Consider the following 27,597-nt stretch of genomic DNA (forward strand, 5'->3'; position numbering starts at 1 on the left):
GAATAAACCTTGTGTGTCAACTCACAGTCAGCTAGAATAAACCTTGTGGTCAACTCACAGTCAGCTAGAATAAACCTCGTGGTCAACTCACAGTCAGCTAGAATAAACCTTGTGTGTCAACTCACAGGCAGCTAGAATAAACCTTGTGGTCAACTCACAGTAGGCTAGAATAAACCTTGTGGTCAACTCACAGTCAGCTAGAATAAACCTTGTGGTCAACTCACAGTCAGCTAGAATAAACCTTGTGGTCAACTCACAGTCAGCTAGAATAAACCTTGTGGTCAACTCACAGTCAGCTAGAATAAACCTTGTGTGTCAACTCACAGTCAGCTAGAATAAACCTTGTGGTCAACTCACAGTCAGCTAGAATAAACCTTGTGGTCACCTCACAGTCAGCTAGAATAATCCTTGTGTGTCAACTCACAGTCAGCTAGAATAAACCTTGTGTGTCAACTCACAGTCAGCTAGAATAAACCTTGTGGTCAACTCACAGTCAGCTAGAATAAACCTTGTGGTCAACTCACAGTCAGCTAGAATAAACCTTGTGTGTCAACTCACAGTCAGCTAGAATAAACCTTGTGGTCAACTCACAGTCAGCTAGAATAAACCTTGTGGTCACCTCACAGTCAGCTAGAATAAACCTTGTGGTCAACTCACAGGCAGCTAGAATAAACCTTGTTTTTCAACTCACAGGCAGCTAGAATAAACCTTGTGGTCAACTCACAGTCAGCTAGAATAAACCTTGTGGTCACCTCACAGTCAGCTAGAATAAACCTTGTGGTCAACTCACAGTCAGCTAGAATAAACCTCGTGTGTCAACTCACAGTCAGCTAGAATAAACCTCGTGGTCAACTCACAGTCAGCTAGAATAAACCTCGTGGTCAACTCACAGTCAGCTAGAATAAACCTTGTGTGTCAACTCACAGTCAGCTAGAATAAACCTCGTGTGTCAACTCACAGTCAGCTAGAATAAACCTTGTGTGTCAACTCACAGTCAGCTAGAATAAACCTTGTGGTCACCTCACAGTCAGCTAGAATAAACCTTGTGGTCAACTCACAGTCAGCTAGAATAAACCTTGTGGTCAACTAACAGTCAGCTAGAATAAACCTCGTGGTCAACTCACAGTCAGCTAGAATAAACCTTGTGTGTCAACTCACAGTCAGCTAGAATAAACCTTGTGGTCAACTCACAGTCAGCTAGAATAAACCTTGTGGTCAACTCACAGTCAGCTAGAATAAACCTTGTGTGTCAACTCACAGTCAGCTAGAATAAACCTTGTGGTCAACTCACAGTCAGCTAGAATAAACCTTGTGGTCAACTCACAGTCAGCTAGAATAAACCTTGTGGTCAACTCACAGGCAGCTAGAATAAACCTTGTGGTCAACTCACAGGCAGCTAGAATAAACCTTGTGGTCAACTCACAGTCAGCTAGAATAAACCTTGTGGTCAACTCACAGTCAGCTAGAATAAACCTTGTGGTCAACTCACAGTCAGCTAGAATAAACCTTGTGGTCACCTCACAGTCAGCTAGAATAAACCTTGTGGTCAACTCACAGTCAGCTAGAATAAACCTCGTGTGTCAACTCACAGTCAGCTAGAATAAACCTCGTGGTCAACTCACAGTCAGCTAGAATAAACCTCGTGGTCAACTCACAGTCAGCTAGAATAAACCTCGTGTGTCAACTCACAGTCAGCTAGAATAAACCTCGTGTGTCAACTCACAGTCAGCTAGAATAAACCTTGTGGTCAACTCACAGTCAGCTAGAATAAACCTCGTGGTCAACTCACAGGCAGCTAGAATAAACCTTGTGGTCAACTCACAGTCAGCTAGAATAAACCTTGTGGTCACGTCTCTCATCTCAGACCCAGGCAGGACTGAAAAATAAACTTTGTTTGAGCAACTTCCCTCTCTGCTTTGTATAGCAGTCTACCAACGCTAACATTAGTGTTGAGTGGTTTACTACTATGAATGAGTGTGTGTGTGTGTGTGTGTGCGGTTTCACTTTAATGAGCTTCTGTGACAACAGTACACTGAGAAAGGGTCACACTTTGTAAAGGCAGGCGAAGGGTCACACACACACACACACACACACACTGAGGTCCGAAGTACCAGTCTCGCCTATTTCGCAAACAAAGCATCCTTCACTCATGCTGCCAAACATACCCTCGTAAAACTGACTATCCTACCAACCCTCGACTTTGGTGATGTCATTTACAAAATAGCCTCCAACACTCTACTCAGCAAATTGGATGCAGTCTATCACAGGGCCATCCGTTTTGTCACCAAAGCCCCATATACTACCCACCACTGCGACCTGTATGCTCTCGTTGGCTGGCCCTCGCTTCATATTCATCGCCAAACCCACTGGCTCCAGGTCATCTATAAGTCTTTGCTAGGTAAAGCCCCGCCTTATCTCAGCTCACTGGTCACCATAACAACACCCACCCATAGCATGTGTTCCAGCAGGTATATCTCACTGGTCATCCCCAAAGCCAATTTTTCCTTTGGCCGCCTTACCTTCCAGTTCTCTGCTGCCAATGACTGGAATGAACTGTAAAACTCACTGAAGCTGGAGACTCATATCTCCCTCACTAGCTTTAAGCACCAGCTGTCAGAGCAGCTCACAGATCATTGCACCTGTACATAGCCTTATCTGTAAATAGCCCACCCAACTACCTCATCCCCATATTGTTATTAACGTTTATTTTTTTTGCTCCTTTGCACCCCAGTATCTCTACTTGCACATTCATCTTCTGCACATCTATCACTCGTGTTAATTGATAAATTGTAATTATTTTGCCACTACGGCATATTTATTGCCTTACCTCCCTAATCTTACCTCATTTACACACGCTGTATATAGATTTTTTCTATTGTATTATTGACTGTATGTTTGTTTATGTGTAACTCTGTGTTGTTGCTTGTGTCGCACTGCTTTGCTTTATGTTGTCCAGGTCGCAGTTGTAAATGAGAACTTGTTCTCAACTGGCCTACCTTCTTTAATAAAGGTGAAATAAAAATGTAATATATATATATATATATATACAGTGAGGGAAAAAGTATTTGATCCCCTGCTGATTTTGTACGTTTGCCCACTTTTGGGGTTTTTTTTTGTTGTTATTCTGTCTCTCACTGTTCAAATAAACCTACCTTTAAAATTCTAGACTGATCATTTCTTTGTCAGTGGGCAAACGGACAAAACCAGCAGGGGATCAAATACTTGTTCCCCTCACTGTATATATTGCACATAAATATATTTCACTACAATAGTCATCATGGTCAAGAAACATAATGTTATTTACCAAACACATTTATTTATATGTCATATATATTTAGTATTTACAATATTTACATTACAGGGAAGGTAACCTGCTGTAGGGCTCTGGTAACCTGGTAACCTCATAGGGCTCTGGTAACCTGGCAAATAGGGCTCTGGTAACCTGGTAACCTCATAGGGCTCTGGTAACCTGGTAACCACATAGGGCTCTGGTAACCTGGTAACCACATAGGGCTCTGGTAACCTGGTAACCTCATAGGGCTCTGGTAACCTGGTAACCTCATAGGGCTCTGGTAACCTGGTAACCTCATAGGGCTCTGGTAACCTGGTAACCTCATAGGGCTCTGGTAACCTGGTAACCTCATAGGGCTCTGGTAACCTGGTAACCTCATAGGGCTCTGGTAACCTGGTAACCTCATAGGGCTCTGGTAACCTGGCAAATAGGGCTCTGGTAACCTGGTAACCTCATAGGGCTCTGGTAACCTGGTAACCACATAGGGCTCTGGTAACCTGGTAACCTCATAGGGCTCTGGTAACCTGGTAACCTGCTGTAGGGCTCTGGTAACCTGGTAACCTCATAGGGCTCTGGTAACCTGGTAACCTCATAGGGCTCTGGTAACCTGGCAAATAGGGCTCTGGTAACCTGGTAACCTCATAGGGCTCTGGTAACCTGGTAACCACATAGGGCTCTGGTAACCTGGTAACCTCATAGGGCTCTGGTAACCTGGTAACCTCATAGGGCTCTGGTAACCTGGTAACCACATAGGGCTCTGGTAACCTGATAACCTCATAGGGCTCTGGTAACCTGGTAACCACATAGGGCTCTGGTAACCTGGTAACCTCATAGGGCTCTGGTAACCTGGTAACCTCATAGGGCTCTGGTAACCTGGTAACCTCATAGAGCTCTGGTAAGTGAAGTATAGGGAATAGGCTGTGATGTCAGATTGGTCCTCATTGGGTTGCAAAATTCCGGTAACTTTCCCAAAATTCCCAGGTTTTCCATAAATCCTGAAGCAGTGTGGCAGATTACTCCTCCTGCAGTAGAGAGTCCTGATGCAGAGCACCAGCCTACCAGTCAGGCATTCCATCAGGAATTATATTACTACCAGGTTACCAATCAGGTCATTACATCAGAGATTAGTTTACTTCTGTGGTTCTCTGCATCTGAGTAATGTAGCTGACGAACATATCAGGACGTCTGTCTGTCTGTCTGTCTGTCTGTCTGTCTGTCTGTCTGTCTACGTCTGTCTACGTCTGTCTGTCTGTCTACGTCTGTCTGTGTGACTGTCTACGTCTGTCTGTCTGTCTGTCTGTCTGTCTGTCTGTCTGTCTGTCGGTCTGTCGGTCCGTGCGTCTGTCTGTGTGTATGTCTGTTTGTCTGTGTGTCTGTCTGTCCCTGTGTCCGCCTGTCTGTCTTTGTCTGTCAGTCTTTCTTTCTGTCTACAACCACAGCTCAGAGACCACCAACCAAACTCCAACCAAATGTTTTGTTCTAACCCATGAAGGCATGTCAATGAACACAGAAGCACTCCCGCATAGTGTCATGATATAATCCAAGTGTCGTAAAATAGCATCCACGTGTCGTCATGGTTTTTGGCAGCTGAACTCGGAGATTGTCTGAATGTAGAGTTGAGTAAAATAGAGTAGAGTATGTGTGAGCTTCTATGAACGTCCTAACATAACTAACGTTCCCCATGACACATATAGATAGTACTAGCAGTCTCTCTGTTCATTTTCCAAGGCACTTCTCTCTTTCATGGGCTCTGTTGAGAGAGTTGGAGAGAGAGAGAGATTTAGTGAACTTTGTACTTGGCTGCATGTGGTATTTCTTCCTAGAGAAAGTGGTCTGAGAGGCTTCAGTGGTATTAATAACATATAGAGACATGACAGACTAATGATATATCTGGAGAGACAGAGAGGGGGGGGGAGAGGAGGAGAGAGGGAGGGAGGGGGGAGAGAGAGAGTTGGAGAGAGACAGAGAGGGGGGAGAGAGGAGGAGAGAGGGAGGGAGAGAGGAGGAGAGAGACAGAGAGGGGGAGAGGAGGAGAGAGGGAGGGAGGGAGGGAGGGAGGGAGGGAGGGGGGAGAGAGGAGGAGAGAGACAGAGAGGGGGAGAGGAGGAGGGAGGGAGGGAGGGAGGGGGGAGAGAGAGAGAGAGTTGGAGAGAGACAGAGAGGGGGGGAGAGGAGGAGAGAGGGAGGGAGGGAGGGAGAGAGAGAGGGAGGAGAGAGGAGAGCGACAGAGAGGGGGGAGAGGAGGAGGGAGGGAGGGAGGGAGGGAGAGTTGGAGAGAGACAGAGAGGGGGGGGGGGGAGGAGAGAGGGAGGGAGGGAGGGAGGGAGGGAGGGAGAGAGTTGGAGAGAGACAGAGAGGGGGTGAGAGGAGAAGAGAGGGAGGGAGGGGGGAGAGAGAGAGTTGGAGAGAGACCGAGAGGGGGTGAGAGGAGAAGAGAGGGAGGGAGGGGGAGAGAGAGAGTTGGAGAGAGACCGAGAGGGGGTGAGAGATGGAGAGAGACAGAGAGGGGGTGAGAGGAGGAGAGAGACAGAGAGGGGGGAGAGCGAGAGGCAGGGAGGGACGGCGGGAGAGAGAGAGAGTTGGAGAGAGACAGAGGGGGGGGAGAGGAGGAGAGAGACAGAGAGGGGGGATAGGAGGAGAGAGACAGAGAGGGGGGAGAGAGGAGGAGAGAGGGAGGGAGGGAGGGGGAGAGAGACAGAGTGGGGGGAGAGAGGAGGAGAGAGACAGAGAGGGGGTGAGAGGAGAAGAGAGGGATGGAGGGGGGAGAGAGAGAGTTGGAGAGAGACCGAGAGGGGGTGAGAGGAGGAGAGAGACAGAGGGGGGGGAGAGGAGTAGAGAGACAGAGAGGGGGGAGAGAGGAGGAAAGAGGGAGGGAGGGCGGGAGACAGAGAGTTGGAGAGAGACCGAGAGGGGGTGAGAGTTGGAGAGGGGGGAGACAGGGAGAGAGAGAGAGGGGGGAGACAGGGAGAGAGAGAGAGGGAGGGAGGGACGGCAGGCGGGAGGGAGAAAAAGAAAAGAGCGAAAGAGTAACAGCGATGACAGTCTGATATATATATACCAAAAAAAATTCACTGTTTCACATCTACAATAAAAAACATAATTCTGTTTTCCCCTGTTTAATGTCTTTCTGGAATTCTTTTGATTTGACGACTCTACCACTAAATCAACGGCTACAGATTGACACTGGAATTTACAGACCTACGAACTATTTGTTATTGAATTCAACGACTGAATTATACTGCTATGGAGCTCAGCCCTACAGCACACACACACACACACGCACACGCACACGCACGCACGCACGCACACACACACACACACGCGCGCGCGCACACGCGCGCACGCGCGCACACACCGTCAGACAGTGTACACAGCAGCCTAGCATATAATTCACTTTTACTAGCGGGAGGAAACGAATGCTGATTTATCTGCTATAAAGACACTCATTATATACGCTCTACCCCTTAAACACTGGGATAAAGAGGTGACAAGGTAGAGAGAGAGGGAAGGATGAAAGGAGAGAGGAAACAGCAGAAAGAGGGAAGGAGGGAGAGAGAGAGGTGAAGCGATAGAGAGAAGGAGGGAGAGAGAGAGAGGTGAAGCGATAGAGGGAGAGAGAGGGATAGAGAGAGAGGAAGCGATAGAGAGATAGAGGGAAGGAGGGAAAGAGAAAAAGAGGGAGCGACAGAGAGGGAAAGAAAGAAGGAGGGAGAGAGAGAGAGGAAGAGAGAGGGAAAGAGACAAGGAGGGGAGAGAGGAAGAGATAGAGAGAAGGAGGGCGAGAGAGAGGGAAAGCGAGAAGATGGGAGAGAGAGATAAGAAGGGGAAAAAAGGGAAGGAGAGGAGGGAGAGAGAGAGAGGAAGTGATAGAGGGAAAGAGAGAAGGAGGGAGAGAGAGAGAGGAAAAGAGAGGGAAATAAAGAAGGAGGGGGAGAGAGAGAGTGGAAGAGATAGAGGGAAAGAGAAGGAGGGGGAGAGAGAGGAAGTGATAGAGAGAAGGAGGGAGAGAGCGAGAGAGAGGGGAAAGAGAGAAGGAGGGGGAGAGAGAGTGGAAAGAGAGAGAGGAAGAGGGGGGAGAGAGAGAAGAAGAGATAGGGGAGAGAGAGAGGAAATTATAGAGGGAAAGAGAGAAGGCGGGGGAGAGAGAGGAAGAGATAGAGGGAAAGAGAGGAGGGGAGAGAGAGCGAGAGGAAGAGAAACGAAGGGGGAGAGAGAGGGAAAGAGAGGAGGGGAGAAAGAGAGAGAGGAAGAGAAAAGAAGGGGAGAGAGAGGAAGAGATAGAGGGAAAGAGAGGAGGGGAGAGAGAGAGAGAGAGGGAAGGAAGGAGGGAGAGAGAGAGAGAGAGAGAGAGAGGAAGATAGAAGAAGGGGGGAGAGAGGACGAGATATAGGGAAGGAGATGAGGGGAGAGAGAGAGAGAGAGAGAGGAAGAGGGAAGGAGGGAGAGAGAGAGGTGAAAGGAAGAAAGAGGATGCGATAGAGGGAAAGAGAGAAGGAGGGGGAGAGAGAGAGAGGAAGAGAGAGAAGAAGGGGGAGAGAGAGGAAGAGATAGAGGGAAAGAGAGAAGGAGGGGGAGAGAGAGGGAAAGAGAGGAGGGGAGAGAGAGAGAGAAAGAGAGAGACAGGAAGAGGGAAGGAGGGAGAGAGAGAGGTGAAAGGAAGAGATAGAGGGAAAGAGAGAAGGAGGGGGAGAGAGAGATAGGAAGAGAGAGGCAAAGAGAGAAGGAGGGGGAGAGAGAGGAAGAGGGAAGGAGGGAGAGAGAGAGGTGAAAGGAAGAGAGAGGAAGAGATAGAGGGAGAGAGAGAATGAGGGGGAAAAAGAGAGAGAAGAAGGGGGAGAGAGAGGAAGAGATAGAGGGAAAGAGAGAAGGAGGGGGAGAGAGAGAAAGAGAGAGACAGGAAGAGGGAAGGAGGGAGAGAGAGAGGTGAAAGGAAGAAAGAGGAAGCGATAGAGGGAAAGAGAGAAGGAGGGGGAGAAAGAGAGAGAGGAAGAGAGAGAAGAAGGGGGAGAGAGAGGGAAAGAGAGGAGGGGAGAGAGAGAGAGAAAGAGAGAGACAGGAAGAGGGAAGGAGGGAGAGAGAGAGGTGAAAGGAAGAGAGGAAGAGATAGAGGGAAAGAGAGAAGGAGGGGGAGAGAGGCAAAGAGAGAAGGAGGGGGAAAGAGAGGAAGAGGGAAGGAGGGAGAGAGAGAGGTGAAAGGAAGAGAGAGGAAGAGATAGAGAAAGTGAGATAATCTTCCATAGTCTTACCAGGTTATTCTACCTCTCTGTACACCTCTGACTGCCTGCCAGTCTGGTAAGAAGACGGGCACACCTCTTATAGTCTGAAAAACAACACCACAGGTCAGTCTACAAACAACAATGTTTTGAGTAACTCACACATTGTTAGAGTAAGTCATTATTGCTGGAATGCATCGTTGTTATAATTTAGAATAATGACATATACACTGAGTGCACAAAACATTAGGAACACCTGTTCTTTCCATGAAGTAGACTGACCAGGTGAATCCAGGCTATGATCCCTTATTGATGTCACTTGTTAAATCCACTTCATTCAGTGTAGATGAAGGGGAGGAGATTAAAGCAGGATTTTTAAGCTTTGAGACAATTGAGACATGGATTGTGTGTGTGTGCCATTCAGAGGGTGAATGGACAAGACAAAATATTGAAGTGCTTTTGAATGGGGTATGGTAGTAGGTGCCAGGCGCACCGGTTTGTGTCAAGAACTGCAACGCTGCTGGGTTTTTGCATGCTCAATAGTTTCCTGTGTGTATCAAAAATGGACGACCACCCAAAGAAAATACAGCCAACTTGACACAACTGTTGGAAGCATGACAAATGATGCTGGAGGGGATGGCTGACGTTTTACTCCTAACCAACTGTTCTATTTTCTTATTTGTTTTTGCGTTGTTTGTAACTTATTTTTTTTAAATGAATTTGATATACTGCTTTCCCGGGAACAGGCCCAAATCCCCGTCATTTGATATACTGCTTTCCCGGGAACAGGCCCAAATTCCCGTCATTTGATATACTGCTTTCCCGGGAACAGGCCCAAATCCCCGTCATTTGATATACTGCTTTCCCGGGAACAGGCCCAAATCCCCGTCATTTGATATACTGCTTTCCCGGGAACAGGCCCTAATCCCCGTCATTTGATATACTGCTTTCCCGGGAACAGACCCAAATCCCCGTCATTTGATATACTGCTTTCCCGGGAACAGGCCCAAATCCCCGTCATTTGATATACTGCTTTCCCGGGAACAGGCCCAAATTCCCGTCATTTGATATACTGCTTTCCCGGGAACAGGCCCAAATCCCCGTCATTTGATATACTGCTTTCCCGGGAACAGGCCCAAATCCCCATCATTTGATATACTGCTTTCCCGGAAACAGGCCCAAATCCCCATCATTTGATATACTGCTTTCCCGGGAACAGGCCCAAATCTCCGTCATTTGATATACTGCTTTCCCGGGAACAGGCCCAAATCTCCGTCATTTGATATACTGCTTTCCTGGGAACAGGCCCAAATCCCTATCATTTGATATACTGCTTTCCCGGGAACAGGCCCAAATCCCCGTCATTTGATATACTGCTTTCCCGGGAACAGGCCCAAATCCCCGTCATTTGCGTGAAGAAAAGATGGAGAAAAAGGGGTCGGAGGTCGGGCTTCCTTCGGAAAATTCTTAGGCAAGTGAGTACACCTCCCCTATCATCCGTTCAATTGGCCAATGTCATTGGAAAAGAAAATGGATGATTTGCGACCAAGACCATCCTACCAACGGGACATTAAAAACTGTACTATCGAGTCGTGGCTGAACGGCGACACGGATAATATAAAACTGACGGGATTATATATTCATCGGCAGGACAGAGAAATTATATCTGCTAAAACGAGGAGCGGGGGTGTGTGCCTATTTGTCAATAACAGCTGGTGCGCGATGTCTAATATTAACCTCTCTAGGGTATGTGGGACGGTGGTGTCTCGCCTCGTCAACAGCCAGTGAAACTGCAGGGCGCCAAATTCAAAACAACAGAAATCCCATAATTATAATTCCTCAAACATACATGTATTTTACACCATTTTAAAGATACACTTGTTGTAAATCCAGCCACAGTGTCCGATTTCAAAAAGGATTTACGACGAAAGCAAACCAAACGATTATGTTTGGTCAGAGCCAAATCACAGAAAAACACAATTTTTCCAGCCAAAGAGTGGAGTCTCAAAAAGCAGAAATATAGATCAAATGAATCACTAACCTTTGAGGATCTTCATCAGATGACACTCATAGGACTTCATGTTACACAATACATGTATATTTTGTTTGGTAAAGTTCATATTTATATCCAAAAATCTGAGTTTACATTGGCGCATAATGTTCCGTAGTTCCAAAACAACATTTTGCAAAGAGCCACATCAATTTACAGAAATAGTCATCATAATTGTTGATGAAAATACAAGTGTTATACATGGAATTTTAGATCCACTTCTCCTTAATGCAACCGGTGTGTCAGATTTCAAAAATACTTTACTTTACGGAAAAAGCAAACCATGCAATAATCTGAGTACAGCGCTCAGACGACAAATCAACCCAAAGAGATATCTGCCATGTTGGAGTCAACATAAGTCAGAAATAGCATTATAAATATTCACTTACCTTTGATGATCTTCATCAGAATGCACTCCCAGGAATCCCAGTTCCACAATAAATGTTTGTTTTGTTCGATAATGTCCATCATTTATGTCCAAATAACTCCTTTTGGTTTGTGCGTTCAGTACACAATCTAAACTCAGGACGGGTGGGCAGGTCCAGGCAAAAGTTCAGACGAAAAGTAATATTACAGTCCGTAGAAACATGTCAAACGAAGTATAGAATCAATCTTTAGGATGTTTTTAACAAAAATCTCCAATAATATTCCAACCGGAGAATTCCTTTGTCTTCAGAAATGCGATGGAACTCAAGCTAACTCTCACATGAACGCACATGGTCAGCGCATGGTCAGCTCATGGCAGACCTTACTCAATCCCCTCTCATTTGCCCCACCTCACAGTAGAAGCATCATACAAGGTTCTAAAGACTGTTGACATCTAGTGGAAGCCTTAGGAAGTGCAACATGACCCCATTTCCACTGTATCTTGGATAAGCAAAGAGTTGAAAAACTAAAAACCTCAAATTTCCCACTTCCTGGTTGGATTTTTTCTCAGGTTTTTGCCTGCCATATGAGTTCTGTTATACTCACAGACATAATTCAAACAGTTTTAGAAACTGCAGAGTGTTTTCTATCCAAATCCACTAATAATATGCATATCCTAGCATATGGGCCTGAGTAGCAGGCAGTTTACTCTGGGCACGCTTTTCATCCGGACGTGAAAATACTGCCCCCAACCCCAAAGAAGTTAAAGATAAACTGTAGACGACACTATCTACCAAGAGAGTTTTCATCAATATTTTTCGTAGCTGTTTATTTACCACCACAAACCGATGCTGGCACTAAGACTGCACTCAACAAGCAGTATAAGGCCATAAGCAAACAGGAAAATGCTCATCCAGAAGCGACACTCCTAGTGGCCAGGGATTTTAATGAAGGCAACTTAAATCCGTTTTACCTAATTTCTACCATCATGTCACATGTGCAACCAGAGGGCAGAAAAAACTCTAGACCACCTTTACTCCACACACACAGAGACACGTACAAAGCTCTCCCTCACCCTCCATTTGGCAAATCTGACCAGAGTTCTATCTTCCTGATTCCTGATTACAAGCAAAAATTAAAGCAGGAAGTACCAGTGACTCGCTCAATACGGAAATGGTCAGATGACGCGGATGCTACGCTGCAGGACTGTTTTGCTAGCACAGACTGGAATATGTTCCGGGATTCATCCAATGTCATTGAGGAGTATACCCTCTCAGTCATCGGCTTTATCAGTAAGTGCATCGACGACGTCGTCCCCACAGTGAACGTACGTACATATCCCAACCAGAAACCATGGATTACAGGCAACATCCGCATCGAGCTAAAGGTTAGAGCTGCCCTGTTCAAGGAGCTGGACATTAATCCGGACGCTTATAAGAAATCCTGCTATGCCCTCAGACGAACCATCAAACAGGCAAAGCATCAATACAGGATTAAGATCGAATCCTACTACTCCGGCTCTGACGCTCGTCAGAAGTGGCAGGGCTTGAAAACTATTTTGGACTACAAAGGGTAACCCAGCCATGAGCTGCCCAGTGACGCGAGCCTACCAGACGAGCTAAATGCCTTTTATGCTCGTTTCGAGGAAAGCAACACTGAAGCATGCATGAGAGCACCAGCTGTTCCAGACGACTGTGTGATAACGCTCTCGGTAGCTGATGTGAGCAAGACCTTTAAACTTGTCAACATTCACAAAGCCGCAGGGCCAGACAGATTACCAGGACGTGTACTCAAAGCATGCACGGACCAGCTGACAAGTGTCTTCACTGACATTATCAACCTCTCCCTGACCGAGTCTGTAATACCTACATGTTTCAAGCAGACCACCATAGTCCCTGTGCCCAAGGAAGCGAAGGTAACCTACCTAAATGATTACCACCCCGTAGCACTCACTTCGGTAGCCGTGAAGTGCTTTGAAAGGCTGGTCATGGCTCACATCAACAGCATCATCCCGGATACCCTAGATCCACTCCAATTCACATACCGCCCCAACAGATCCACAGAGGACGCAATCTCAATTGCACTCCACACTGCCCTTTCCCACCTGGACAAAAGGAACACCTATGTCAGAATGCTGTTCATTGAACACAGCTCAGCGTTCAACACCATAGTGCCCACAAAGCTCATTACTAAGCTAAGGACCCTGGGACTAAATACCTCCCTCTGCAACTGAATCCTGGACTTCTTGACGGGCCGCCCCCAGGTGGTAAGGGTAGGCAACAACACGTCTTCCACGCTGATCCTCAACACTGGGGCCCCACTGGGGCCCCCCTTCCTGTACTCCCTGTTCACCCACGACTGTGTGGTCAAACACGACTCCAACACCATCATTAAATTTGTTGACGACACAGTGGAAGGCCTGATTACCGATAACGATGAGACAGCCTATAGAGAGGAGGTCAGAAACCTGGCTGCGTGGTGCCAGGACAACAACCTCTCCCTCAATGTGAGCAAGACAAAGGACCTAATCGTGGACAACAGGAAAAGGGGGGCCAAACAGGCCCCCATTAACATCGACGGGGCAGTAGTGGAGCGATTTGAGAGTTTCAAGTTCCTTGGTGTCCACATCACAAACATACTATCAAACTATCACACACCAAGACAGTCGTGAAGAGGGCACGACAACACCTTTTCCCCCTCAGGAGACTGAAAAGATTTGGCATGGGCCCCCAGATCCTCAAAAAGTTCTACAGCTGCACCATCGAGAGCATCCTGACAGTTGCATCACAGCCTGGTATGGCAACTGCTCAGCATCTGACTACTACTGACACTACAGAGGGTAGTGCGTACGATCCAGTACTTCACTGGGGCCAAGCTTCCTGCCATCCAGTACGTGTATGCTAGGCGTTGTCATAGACTGTTCTCTCTGCTACCTCACGGCAAGCAGTACTGGAGCCCCAAGTCTAGGACCAAAAGGCTCCTTAACAGCTTCTACCCCCAAGTCATAAGACTGATGAACAATTAATAAAATGGCCCCCAGACTATTTACATTGACCCCCCCTCCCCCATTAGTTTGTACACTGCTGCTACTCGTTGTTTATTATCTACTCATAGTCACTTCACCCCTACCTACATGTACACTGCTACTACTCGCTGTTTATTATCTACTCATAGTCACTTCACCCCTACCTACATGTACACTGCTGCTACTCGTTGTTTATTATCTACTCATAGTCACTTCACCCCTACCTACATGTACACTGCTGCTACTCGTTGTTTATTATCTACTCATTGTCACTTCCCCCCTACCTACATGTACACTGCTGCTACTCGCTGTTTATTATCTACTCATAGTCACTTCACCCCTACCTACATGTACAAATTACCTCGACTAACCTGTACCCCTGCACATTGTCCAGTACCGGTAGCACCTGCATATAGCCTCGTTATTGTGATTTTATTGTGTTACTTTTTATAATTTTTTACTTTAGTTTATTTGTTAAATATTTTCTTAACTCTTTCTTGAACTGCATTGTTGCATTGAACTTGTCAGTAAGTATTTCACTTTAAGGTCTACTACACCTGTTGTATTCTTTGCATGTGACAAATAAAGTTTGATTTGATTGGAGTCAACATGGTCCAGCATCCCAGTGGAACGCTTTCGACACCTTGGAGAGTCCATGACCCGACGAGTTGAAGTTGTTTTGAGGGCGTAGGGGGGGGTTCATGTAAGGTGTTCCTAATGTTTGAAAAACAGTGTATATACAATACCAGTCAAAAGTTTGGAAACACCTACTCATTCCAGGGCTTTTCTTTATTTTTACTATTTTATACCTTAAATAATAGTGAAGACATCAAAACTATGAAATAACACTTATGGAATCATGTAGTAACCAAAACCAATCAAAATATATGTTATATTTGAGATTCTTCAAAGTAGCCACCCTTTGCCTTGATGACAACAGTTTCATGAGGTAGTCACCTGGAATACATTTCAATTAACAGGTGTGCCTTGTTAATTTGTGGAATTTCTTTCCTTCTTAATGCGTTTGAGCCAATCTGTTGTGTTGTGACAAGGTAGGGGTGGTATACAGAAGGTAGCCCTATTTGGTAAATGACCAAGTCCATATTATGGCAAGAACAGCTCAAATAAGCAAAGGGAAATGACAGTCCATCATTTCTTTAAGACACGAAGGTCAGTCAATATGGAAAATGTCAAAAACTTTTAAAGTTTCTTCAAGAACTTTGCAGTCGCAAAAGCCATCAAGTGTTATGATGAAACTGGCTCTCATGAGAACCGCCACAGGAAAGGAAGACCCAGAGTTACCTCTCCTGCAGAGGATAAATGCATTAGTTACCAGCCTCAGAAATTTCAGGCCAAATAAATGCTTCATGGAGTTCAAGTAACATACACATCTCAACATCAACAGTTCAGAGGAGACTGCGTGAATCAGGCCTTCATGTTCAAATTGCTTCAAAGAAAACCACCACTTAAGTGCACCAATAAGAAGAAGAGACTTGCTTGGGCCAAGAAACATGAGCAATGGACATTAGACCGGTGGAGATCTGTCCTTTTGTCTGATGAGTCCAAATTTGAAAATTTTGGTTCCAACCGCCGTGTCTTTGTGAGACGCAGAGCAGATGTCGTTCCCGCCGTGAAGCATGGAGGAGGAGGTGTGTTGGTGTGGGGAAACTTTGTTGGTGACACTGTTAGTGATTTATTTAGAATTCAAGGCACACTTAACCAGTATTGTTACCACAGCATTCTGCAGTGATAAGCATTCCCATCTGGTTTGCACTAAGTGGGACTATCATTTGTTGTCAACAGGACAATGACCCTAAACACACCTACAGACTGTGTAAGGGCTAGTTGACCGAGAAGGAGAGTGATGGAGTGCTGCATCAGATGACCTGGCCTCAACAATCACCCAATCTCAACCCAATTGAGATGGTTTATAATGAGTTGGACCGCAGAGTGAAGGAAAAGCAGACAACTAGTGCTCAGCATATGTGGGAGCTCCTTCCAAACTGTTGGAAAAACATTACAGGTGAAGCTGGTTGAGATAACGCCAACAGTGTGCAAAGCTGTCATCAAGGCAAAAGGTGGCTACATTGAAAAATCTAAAAATCTAAAATAGATTTTGATTTGTTTAACACTTTTTTTTTGGTTACTAAATGAATCCATATGTGTTATTTCCTAGTTTTAATGTCTTTTACTATTATTCTGCAATGCAGATTTTTTTTTTTAAATAAAAAAAACACCTTGAATGAGTAGGTGTATACTGTGTATACTGCTTCTGTGTATAGTTGCCATTCTGATATCTGTTTAGTCAGATAGGGTCAGGGCAGACACAAGACATGTCACAAGATGATAGCAGCTTAGAGTTGTACAAATCTGGTAACTTTTCAAAAAATTCCCAGAAATGTTCCAGAATTCCTGGTCGATGGATTCCGGAACCAGGATTTCAAGAAAAAAGTTATTTTGCAACCCCTTATCAGAGGTATATGAGTGTAATGACTGTGATAGGGGCAATACGCTTGGCTGTAGATATACATCTGGCTTTCCCTCCCTATCTTCCGCGCGTGTGTGTGTGTGTGTGTGTGTGTGTGTGTGTGTGTGTGTGTGTGTGTGTGTGTGTGTGTGTGTGTGTGTGTGTGTGTGTGTGTGTGTGTGTGTGTGTGTGTGTGCGGGTGTGTGCGGGTGTGTGCGGGTGTGTGTGCATGTGTGCATGTGTGCGGGTGTGCGCGTGTGTGTGTGTGTGTGTGTGTATATTTCCATATATTTCCGCCAGTAATACTCACAGGCAGGGATGGTACAGTCTCTGGTGTTGTGGTATAGTCTATAGAAATGTTTCCTACACTTTGGGTTAAAGTATAGTGGACCTGAAACACACACAGAGACACAGACAGAAGTTACACTGGTGAACACACACACACACACACACACACACACACACACACACACACACACACACACACACACACACACACACACACACACACACACACACACACACACACACACACACACACACAGAGAGAGAGAGAAGCAGTAGTGTCTGACCTGTTAGGTGTTTGAGGAACTTCTCCTTTTGCCTCAGGTCTCTTGGGAACACCTCTGCGAGTACAGGAAATAAACACCATTTTGACCACACGAAAGCAGGACTGACGGACAACTTGTGGGAAAAAGTGTGTTTTTGATTGGGTGTGTTTACCAGTGTCAGTGAAATTAGATAGCATCAACTTGATTACCACATCAAACAAGAGATACCATCGACTTGATTACCACATCAAACAAGAGATACCATCGACTTGATTACCACATCAAACAAGAGATAGCATCAACTTGATTACCACATCAAACAAGAGATAGCATCTCATTGATTACCACATCAAACAAGAGATAGCATCTCCTTGATTACCACATCAAACAAGAGATAGCATCAACTTGATTACCACATCAACAAAACATGAGCAAGAAGGGGGGATTGACACAGCAGATCCAAATTACAACAATTGAGAGGGAAAATTATACGTATTTATTATTTTTAAAGGGTCAATAGTAGCAGGTATCCAGCTTAACGATGATGTTGTTTCCATGGTGAGATGTGTTACTATAGGTTAATGACTGACCTATGATGTTGTCTCCATGGTGAGATGTGTTACTATACTTCTTGTTAATAGGGGGGCGCTGTTTTCACTTTGGAAAAAATCGTGCCCAATTTAAACGGCCTCGTGCTCTGTTCTAGATCATACAATATGCATATTATTATTACTATTGGATAGAAAACACTCTGAAGTTTCTAAAACTGTTTGAATTATATCTGTGAGTAAAACAGAACTCATTTGGCAGCAAACTTCCATACAGGAAGTGAAAAATCTGAAAACGAGGCTCTGTTTCAGGGCCTGCCTATTCAACTGGCTTTTATTTATCGACATGTATGCACTTCATACGCCTTCCACTAGATGTCAACAGGCAGTGGAAGGTGGAATGGGGTGTCTAGCTTGATCTGAGGCCGAATAAGAGCTTTTGGAGAGATAGGCCCGGTATTTTCTTTGTCTTCGACGGCGCGCGGGGGAGCTCGACATTGTCTTCTGAAAAGCGTTCGGTATACACGGCGAATATCTCCGGCTCTGATTTTATTTGAAACATATTAGAAAAACATCATAAAGTAGGTTTCTTCAACCAAGTTTTATCAGTTTATTCAACGTTTAATGGGACTTTTGGAGTTTTCCGTTCTTTGCGCCAAGAGAGGATGGGAATGTTAGCAACCTTGGCTAGCATTGTGGCGCGAATTCGACAGAAGAAATGGACATTCTAAAACCAAACAACAATTTATTCTGGAAATAGGACTCCTTGTACAACATTCTGATGGAAGCTCAGCAAAAGTAAGAAAACATTTATGATGTTATTTCGTATTTCTGTGTAATATGTTGATGCCTAATCTCCGCCGTGTTGGTGAGCGCTGTCTCACAATAACCCAAGCTGTATGTTGTGGTAAAGTTATTTTTAAAAATCTAACACAGCGGTTGCATTAAAAACCAGTGTATCTTTCATTTGCCATGCAACAAGTATTTTTATGTAAAGTTTATGATGAGTTCTTTGGTCAGATTAGGTGAGTGTCCAAAATATCTCCGGACATTCTGGGGAAATGTTGCTACGTATTCACAATGTATAACCACGATTTGCAGCTCTAAATATGCACGTTTTCGAACAAAACATAAATGTATTGTATAACATGATGTTATAAGACTGTCATCTGATGAAGTTGTCCAAAGGTTAGTGATTAATTCTATATCTATTGCTGGTTTTTGTGAAAGCTACCTTTGCGGTGAATAAATGCTTTTGTGTGTTTGGCTATTGTGGTAAGCTAATATAATTCTATAATGTGTTTTTGCTGTAAAACACTTAATAAATCGGAAATATTGGCTGGATTCACAAGATGTTTATCTTTCATTTGCTGTACACCATGTATTTTTCATAAATGTTTTATGATGAGTATTTATATATTTCACGTTGCTCTCTGTAATTATTCTGGCTGCTTTGGTGCTATTTTTGATGGTGGCTGCAATGTAAAACTATGATTTAAACCTCAAATATGCACATTTTCGAACAAAACATAAATGTATTGTATAACATGTTATAAGACTGTCATCTGATGAAGTTGTTCAAGGTTAGTGATGAATTTTATCTCTATTTTGTCGGTTTTGTGAAAGCTACCTATGCGGTGGAAACATGGTGAAAATATGCGGTTTTGTGTTTGGCTATTGTGGTTAGCTAATAGAAATACATATTGTGTTTTCGCTGTAAAACATTTTAAAAATCGGAAATGATGGCTGAATTCACACGATGTTTATCTTTCATTTGCTGTATTGGACTTGTGATTTCATGAAAATTATATTATATGATATCCCTGTCCCGTTAGGTTAGGCTCTGCTAGTTAGCGTTTTTGATGAGGAGGATCCCAGATTCGGGAGGGTGATGAAGTAGAGGTTAATGACTCATCTATGATGTTGTCTCCATGGTGATATGTGTTACTAATGGTTAATGACTCATCTATGATGTTGTCTCCATGGTGAGATGTGTTACTAATGGTTAATGACTGACCTATGATGTTGTCTCCATGGTGAGATGTGTTACTAATGGTTAATGACTCATCTATGATGTTGTCTCCATGGTGAGATGTGTTACTAATGGTTAATGACTGACCTATGATGTGTTCTCCGTGATGAGACTTGTTCACTTCATTCCTCTCCTTGGTCTCCAAGGTGAACTCCTGTTTTTTGGCGGGGTAGCGCACGTGTACCTCGTGCTGCTGCTGCCGCGTCAGACGCACCTTGTCCATGATGAGCTCCAGGAGGTTGCGTCCGTCCGTGCGCGCCCCTGTACTCGCCCCCGGGGTCACGTGCACAGAGCTCTGTTTGCAGAATCCAGCGGTCAGCAGGAGGACCAGCAGCGCCAGTAGGACGGGGGCACGCAGCGAACTCATCGCTCCTACCCCTGGGACCACGTCTTCCCCGCGTTGAACCTCCTCACACTACCCTGTAAACAAACACAGGCTCAACATTTAGCATACAGAAAAGCTAATTTGGTGTTACTCCATGAACAACAGTTGACCTTAGATATCCGAGATATAGACAGATGTTCTCCTACCTAACACTCTCCCCTCCTGCCAAACACTCTCCCCTCCTGCCAAACACTCTCCCCTCCTGCCTAACACTCTCCCCTCCTGCCAAACATTCTCCCCTCCTGCCAAACACTCTCTCCTCCTTCCTAACACTGTCTCCTCCTTCCTAACACTGTCTCCTCCTTCCTAACACTGTCTCCTCCTGCCAAACACTGTCTCCTCCTGCCAAACACTGTCCCCTCCTGCCAAACACTCTCCCCTCCTGCCAAACACTCTCCCCTCCCGCCTAACACTGTCTCCTCCTTCCTAACACTGTCTCCTCCTTCCTAACACTGTCTCCTCCTACCTTACACTGACTCCTCCTACCTAGCACTGACTCCTCCTACCTAACACTGACTCCTCCTACCTAACACTGACTCCTCCTACCGAACACTGACTCCTCCTACCTAACACTGACTCCTCCTACCTAACACTGACTCCTCCTACCTAACAGCGGTTTTCAGCCACGGCTGAACAGTTTGTTTGTGTGTTTAACTCTGCCTGTAAACACGCTGGGTGATTCAGAATCCATTGAAGAGCTTGAACGATTCATTGACGAGAGATACTTACGAACTCAAAGAAACATGTTGCTGGTTTCGGAGGATTCAAGCGTTTTTAAGGACAACCAACCAAATCAACAAAACAAAACCAGGTTGGCCAATAGGTATCAACGATGGAACCAAACCCTCCCCTAGTAAGGGGGCGCGTGTGGCGAGTGGGGAGAGGTTTACTGATATGGATGTGGACTTGTTAAAATCCATCAATGAAAGGCTTGCCAAACTTGATATCTTGGATATATTACGAGAGGACATCAATGCATTATGTGCTAGTCTAGAATTCAGCCAACGTCAGATTGATGATCTAAGGAAAGAGAACACAGCGCTGAAAGGTTCTGTAGACTCTATTCATAGCAAGGTGGAGGTGGTGCAAAGGGAGAACAAACAACTTAAAGAAACCTTGCTTGATGTACGGTGTCGATCAATGCAGAACAATCTAATATCCTCAGGGATAGCGGAGAATGACAACAGCAGAGGCTGTGAGGACACAGTCCAAGACTTTATGTCAGCTCAACTAAAACTGCCCACTGATGTTGTGCGTAATGTCACTTTCTCCAGAGTCCATAGAAGAGGTAAGGCCTCTGGAAATAGGCCACGGGCTATTATTGCATGTTTTGACACATTTAAGCAAAAGGAAATGACGAAGAACATGGGTAGAGTACTCAGAAACACTGATTCTGGAATGAATGATCACTTCCCCACCCGAGATCAATGAAAGGGGAAAAAAAACTATATCCCATCAGGAAGGAAAAGCGTTGCCTGAATCAACGAGTCTCCATGGTGATGGATAAACTTTATATCAACGGGCAATTGTATCAGGACTTTAGAGTAACTCCCTGGCTATTTTAATTTAATGTTCAAATGTGAGTTTGTGTGTTGTAGTGTATCATGACAACTTCAACTATAATGAATACATGCTCTATTGATCTCCACTATAATGAATACATGCTCTATTGATCTCCACTATAATGAATACATGCTCTATGGATCTCCACTATAATGAATACATGCTCTATGGATCTCCACTATAATGAATACATGCTCTATGGATCTCCACTATAATGAATACATGCTCTATGGATCTCCACTATAATGAATACATGCTCTATGGATCTTCACTTGATAAGGAAAGGGCTGCATATAGCTCAGGTTAATGTATGTAGCCTTCCTAACAAAATACATGAGGTTTTTAACTTGGTCAACATAAATAATATTCATATTTTAGCTTTGACCGAAACGCATTAAGATTCATCTTTAAATGATGGGCAAATGAACATTCAAGGATATAGTCTACTGAGAAGGGACAGAAATCATAGATATAGTCTACTGAGAAGAGATAGGAATAGGAATGGTGGGGGTGTAGCACTGTACATTCAGAATCATATACCTTTTAAGAGGAGGGATGACCTTAATGTATGTCAAATAGAGGCACTATGGGCTCAGGTACATCTACCTCACCAGGCACCCATATTGGTAGGATGTGTGTATAGACCTCCTAGCTCTAAGGTGTCCTTAGCTGGATGACTTATGTACTGGGTTTGACCGGGCCACAGATAGCAACAGAGATGTATTTATCCTGGGTGGTTTGAATATAAATTGGAAGGATCACAATAATTTGAATAGAACAAAATTGATGAGATATGCCAAGAACTGTGGTTTGAAACAAATGGTTAATGATAGTACTAGATCTTCAATTAAGTTGGGTCATCGTTCAGGCACATGCATTGATCTGATTTTCTGTAATATACCATTGCAATGCTTAAAAACCAGATCAATGCCAGTGGGCTGGACAGACCATAATATTGTGACCATAACCATGAACACCAAGGTTCCAAAGAAACCCCCTAGGATTGTGGTTAAAATAAATGTTAAAACATTTAATCATGAGCTATTTCTAAATGATTTGGCTGCTGTACCTTGGGAGCTGATTTATCTAGAGGATGATTTAAATCACACTACAGAATGTTTTATTGATTTGCTCACTGAGGTAATGGACCATCATGCCCCAATAAGAAAGAGTACAGTTGGTGCGCGTCCATCTCCGTGGATTGATGATGAACTGGGTGAGGCTTTTTCTCAAAGAAATATGGCAAAAGTCTTAGCAGCCAAGTCAAAATTAGAAATTGATGAATTGAATTATAGAACATTTCGTAATTATGCAGTTAAATTGAATCGAAAGAAAAAAAAAGTTATTTTACAACAATGCTTTTATTGATTGTAAAAATGATTCTAAAAAGGTATGGAACACAGGTAAGGGCTTCCTTGGTACATCTATCTCATCATGCCCATCTAGTGTGGAGGTTGGTACATCTATCTCGTCATGCCCATCTAGTGTGGAGGTTGGTACATCTATCTCGTCATGCCCATCTAGTGTGGAGGTTGGTACATCTATCTCATCACTCCCATCTAGTGTGGTGGTTGGTACATCTATCTCGTCATGCCCATCTAGTGTGGAGGTTGACGGGAGAATCATAACAAAACCAGTTGATATTGCCAATCATTTTTGCAGATTTTTTTACACAGAAAATGTAATTACTGAGCAACAATGTAGACATACATTCTTCCAAACAAGCTATTGTCCAATGGATTGATGATCATATTATGAGCAACAAGATCTGCTCTGTTAGTCTGAAAACAGTGTCAGTGGAGAAGGTGTTAAACCTATTGAAGTCATTACCTGATGGTAAATCTACAGGTCCTACCTAACACTGTCTCCTCCTACCTAACACTTTCTCCTCCTACCTAACACTGGCCCCTACTACTCACAAAAACAGCACCACCTTTCCACTGATGGATCATGGTACGAATCATATCTGTTTGAGATGGCTCTGTGAGTAACCCTCTATTGTAGAGCAGCTGTACACTTGTCTATGGGAGGTTTGTACAGGAACTGGCAGCATCTTCTGAGGGTAGAGTCAGTTACTTAACCACCCGACCACCTCGTAGACTTCAGTCCCTGCATAGATGTAGCGTCTTCCTGCTGAGTGTATGAAAATGCTCCTGCTCTGTAGAGGATCAAGTCTTATTGGGGACAGTGTCTGATGAAAACCGTCCCGTTGTAGGTGATAAACCGGAGGAGACAGCATCCTCATCCTACACTCCAGTAGCTACTTGAAAGAGCCCAGCAGTGCAGCAATGCCCCCCTTTAGACCTCAACGCAGCACCCGGGAAGACTTGATAGAGGACACTACTGTTATGACACACAATGACTTCCAACCACGAACAGCCAGATCAACAGGGTGTTGGGTCACTATGAACAACCAGATCAACAGGGTGTTGGGTCACTATGAGCAGCCAGATCAACAGGGTGTTGGGTCACTATGAACAGCCAGATCAACAGGGTGTTGGGTCACTATGAGCAGCCAGATCAACAGGGCGTTGGGTCACTATGAACAGCCAGATCAACAGGGCGTTGGGTCACTATGAACAGCCAGATCAACAGGGCGTTGGGTCACTATGAACAGCCAGATCAACAGGGCGTTGGGTCACTATGAACAGCCAGATCAACAGGGCGTTGTGTCACTATGAACAGCCAGATCAACAGGGTGTTGGGTCACTATGAACAGCCAGATCAACAGGGTGTTGGGTCACTATGAGCAGCCAGATCAACAGGGCGTTGGGTCACTATGAACAACCAGATCAACAGGGCGTTGGGTCACTATGAGCAGCCAGAACAGCAGGGCGTTGGGTCACTACGAGCAGCCAGAACAGCAGGGTGTTGGGTCACTATGAACAGCCAGATCAACAGGGCGTTGGGTCACTATGAGCAGCCAGAACAGCAGGGCGTTGGGTCACTACGAGCAGCCAGATCAGCAGGGTGTTGGGTCACCACATGCAGCCAGAACAGCAGGGCGTTGGGTCACTACGAGCAGCCAGATCAGCAGGGTGTTGGGTCACCACATGCAGCCAGAACAGGTTTAATGTGCCTTAGCATAGATTCTTGGCATAGAAGTGTCTGGAACTTAATTGGAGGGATGGGACACCATTAATTGCTTAATAAACTCGGGAACCACACAGGAACAACTTGCTTTCAATATCCTTTGTATCCTTCATTTAATCAGGCGTTTCATTTATTTTGGCAGTTACCTCTAGATGTATCAGTGTTTAACAACCCCCCCGCCCCCAGTCTCTCTCTCTCTCAATTCAATTTCAATGTAATGGGCTTTATTAGCATGGGAAATACATGCTTACATTGCCAAAGCAAGTGAAATAGATAAGAAACAAAAGTGAAATAAACAATGAGAATAAAGACATTTCAAATGTTATATTATGTCTATATACAGTGTTGTAATGATGTGCAAATATATAAAGTACAAAAGGGAAAATAAATAAACATAAATATAGGTTGTATTTACAATGGTGTTTGTTCTTCACTGGTTGCCCTTTTCTTGTGGCAACAGGTCACAAGTCTTGCTGCTGTGATGGCATACTGTGGTATTTTACCCAATAGATATGGGAGTTTATCAAAATTGAACTTGTTTTCAAATTCTTTATATGGTCATACATTTGGCAGGAGGTCAGGAAGCGCAGCTCAGTTTCCACCTCAGGAGGTTAGATGGACCATTACATACTGGCTACAATGGTTCACTGTACTGATTAGAATCTCAGTTACACATGCTAAATCAACAATTTTGTAGTGTGTGTGTGTGTGTGTGTTTGTTTGTTTGTGTTTATGTGTGTGAAATGTCATTAGAGGTTTATAGCCTAAAGGGTTAAACTGAAAAGAGACTTGTTGAATTCTGGACCACAGCAGTTTCACAGTGAGCTCCATGCTCACTCTGAAGTCAAACACATATTATTATAATTACTAATCTATTAGACAGTTAGTCATTAAGACACCATATTAGTCATGCAGTCATAATGCAGTCTCTCTTCAACACAGCCACATACCAAATACTTATTTTGAAGCACTTTGAGCTACGTTTATTGGTGAGAAGTGCATAAGACGCACACACACACACACACACACACACACACACACACACACACACACACACACACACACACACACACACACACACACACACACACAGTCAGAGCAGTAGGCATTCAATGGTATGTGTCCAATACTGTCTGTGATGTAGCTCAGTTGTCTGTCTCCTCAGTTATCTGTCTCCTCCATAGTCTCATGAGTTATCTGTCTCCTCTATAGTCTCATCAGTTATCTGTATTCTCTATAGTCTCATCAGTTATCTGTCTCCTCTATAGTCTCATCAGTTATCTGTCTCCACTATAGTCTCATCAGTTATCTGTCTCCTCTATAGTCTCATCAGTTGTCTGTCTCCTCTATAGTCTCATCAGTTATCTGTCTCCTCTATAGTCTCATCAGTTATCTGGCTCCTCTATGGTTTCATCAGTTGTCTGTCTCCTCTATAGTCTCATCAGTTGTATGTCTCCTCTATAGTTTCATCAGTTATCTGTCTCCTCTGTTGTCATCAGGACAGACAGGAATCAGTAGAAAGTAGTATGTGGTTCCCTGCCTGAACTACCTGATCAAAGGTCTCTCTCTCTGTCTTTGAAACACACACACACCGACACACACACAGACACAAAATAATGAAAGGGAGAGAGAGAGAAGGAGAGAGAGGGAACGTTATTCCAATGTCCCCCTGTCCCTGTCTGATCCGTGGTACTAACACCAGACTACTGCTATGACCCGTGAGGGCTGCCAACAGTTGGCCAATTGGGTAACTAAAGCTGCTGCGTAAAAGCACAGTCCCGTTTGAGACACTATGCCTTCGACTTATGTTCTAACTATGAACAGCAGTTAAGTGGCAGACACTCAGGGTTCAAACGGGAACAGGACCGGTAATATAATAGGTTTATAGTTACCTGAGTTGTGTTGTCTCGCGGGTACCAGGTGAACAGAAGCCAACCTGCTGGTGCTACGTGTTCCAGGATTAAACACCTTTTAATCGCTTCAACTACACACAAGACACACACACACACACGCTCCAATACACACTCCTAACTACACACACAGCTTGTCTTCGCCGTGCCGTGCGTCCTTTGCCTCTCTCCAAATACGTATCCCCTATCTCGGGTGCTCCACCGCAACTTTTGTCCGGACAGGCGTGCGCCGTGTGTCCTAAGTTCAGTGGGTTTTGTTCCCAGTCCCGTACGCTGTTTTATATCTGGTGCTCCTCTGTTGACGGTGGCGACGGAACCGCCGCAGTAGAGTGGGTGGATAAATTAACGACTGATGCAACTTTTTTAATAACTCTAGACCTCATCTCCTGCTGATGAAGTCGGCTGCCCGGTGTGTCGTGAGCTCCTCCGCTACATGCTGGCTGGCTCACCGTGCGTGCCACTGCCGCGCACTTTGTGTGTGTGTGTGTGTGTGTGTGTGTGTGTGTGTGTGTGTGTGTGTGTGTGTGTGTGTGTGTGTGGTGAAGTCCCCGGAGTATTTATCTATTATCCCGGGTTGTCTTCGATCAGAACAGCGTTCAAGACGGGAGCATAACCGAACACAGACGTCATATTTACACCGGATCGATAACGAGCCCTGGCCCCGGTCGCCCCATGCAGTTCTCTCAGTGCTCTCGGTTTGGAAAAAAAACGTTATATTCCTCTCCTATATATCTCCTCTCAGTCGACAGAGCAGGGGAATGATTGTTAGTAATATAGTAAGGTAGAAACTTTCTCCCGTTCAACCGCGTCCCTGAATGGGACAGGAGCAGCGTTATGGTTAACACTAAAATGTTGTATAAATCCTGCTCCGGCGAAGTTCCTCCTCGATCGATTTCCGTTTAATCACATATTGTCCGCCAGAGGACAGGAAATCCCCGACATTAATTTGATTACTGAAGCAGGGTGGTTTGTGTATTTCTGGAGACACACACACACGAGCGCTCTCACATAAACTCTCACAACCACTCCAATTGCTCTCTGCTGACAAACTGACCTCGGAGCGCGGGAACGCAGGACTCTCCCCTGCGCCCAATATTGCTTT

The 27,597-nt window shown here is 44.7% G+C and overlaps 1 protein-coding gene across 2 annotated transcripts; it reads right to left on the bottom strand.

Annotated features, from left to right (window-relative positions):
- Nucleotides 1-3,338: 3,338 nt before the first annotated feature.
- Nucleotides 3,339-27,597, bottom strand: alkal2b (ALK and LTK ligand 2b). 2 transcript variants are annotated; one of them, XM_055862682.1, is made up of 6 exons: nt 26,478-27,597; nt 19,632-19,964; nt 16,986-17,039; nt 16,724-16,804; nt 8,539-8,612; nt 3,339-5,042 (listed from the first exon to the last, which is right to left on the bottom strand). In XM_055862682.1, the coding sequence occupies exons 2-5, from the start codon at nt 19,909-19,911 to the stop codon at nt 8,548-8,550; spliced, it is 480 nt and encodes a 159-aa protein (XP_055718657.1). In that variant the 5' UTR covers nt 19,912-19,964; nt 26,478-27,597; the 3' UTR covers nt 3,339-5,042; nt 8,539-8,547. The 2 variants fall into 2 exon arrangements, with proteins under 2 accessions (XP_055718657.1, XP_055718659.1); XM_055862684.1 differs by lacking the exon at nt 26,478-27,597 and having other exon boundaries at nt 19,632-20,076.

This window comes from Salvelinus fontinalis, chromosome 15 (assembly GCF_029448725.1).
Source record: "Salvelinus fontinalis isolate EN_2023a chromosome 15, ASM2944872v1, whole genome shotgun sequence".
Taxonomy (NCBI): domain Eukaryota; kingdom Metazoa; phylum Chordata; class Actinopteri; order Salmoniformes; family Salmonidae; genus Salvelinus; species Salvelinus fontinalis.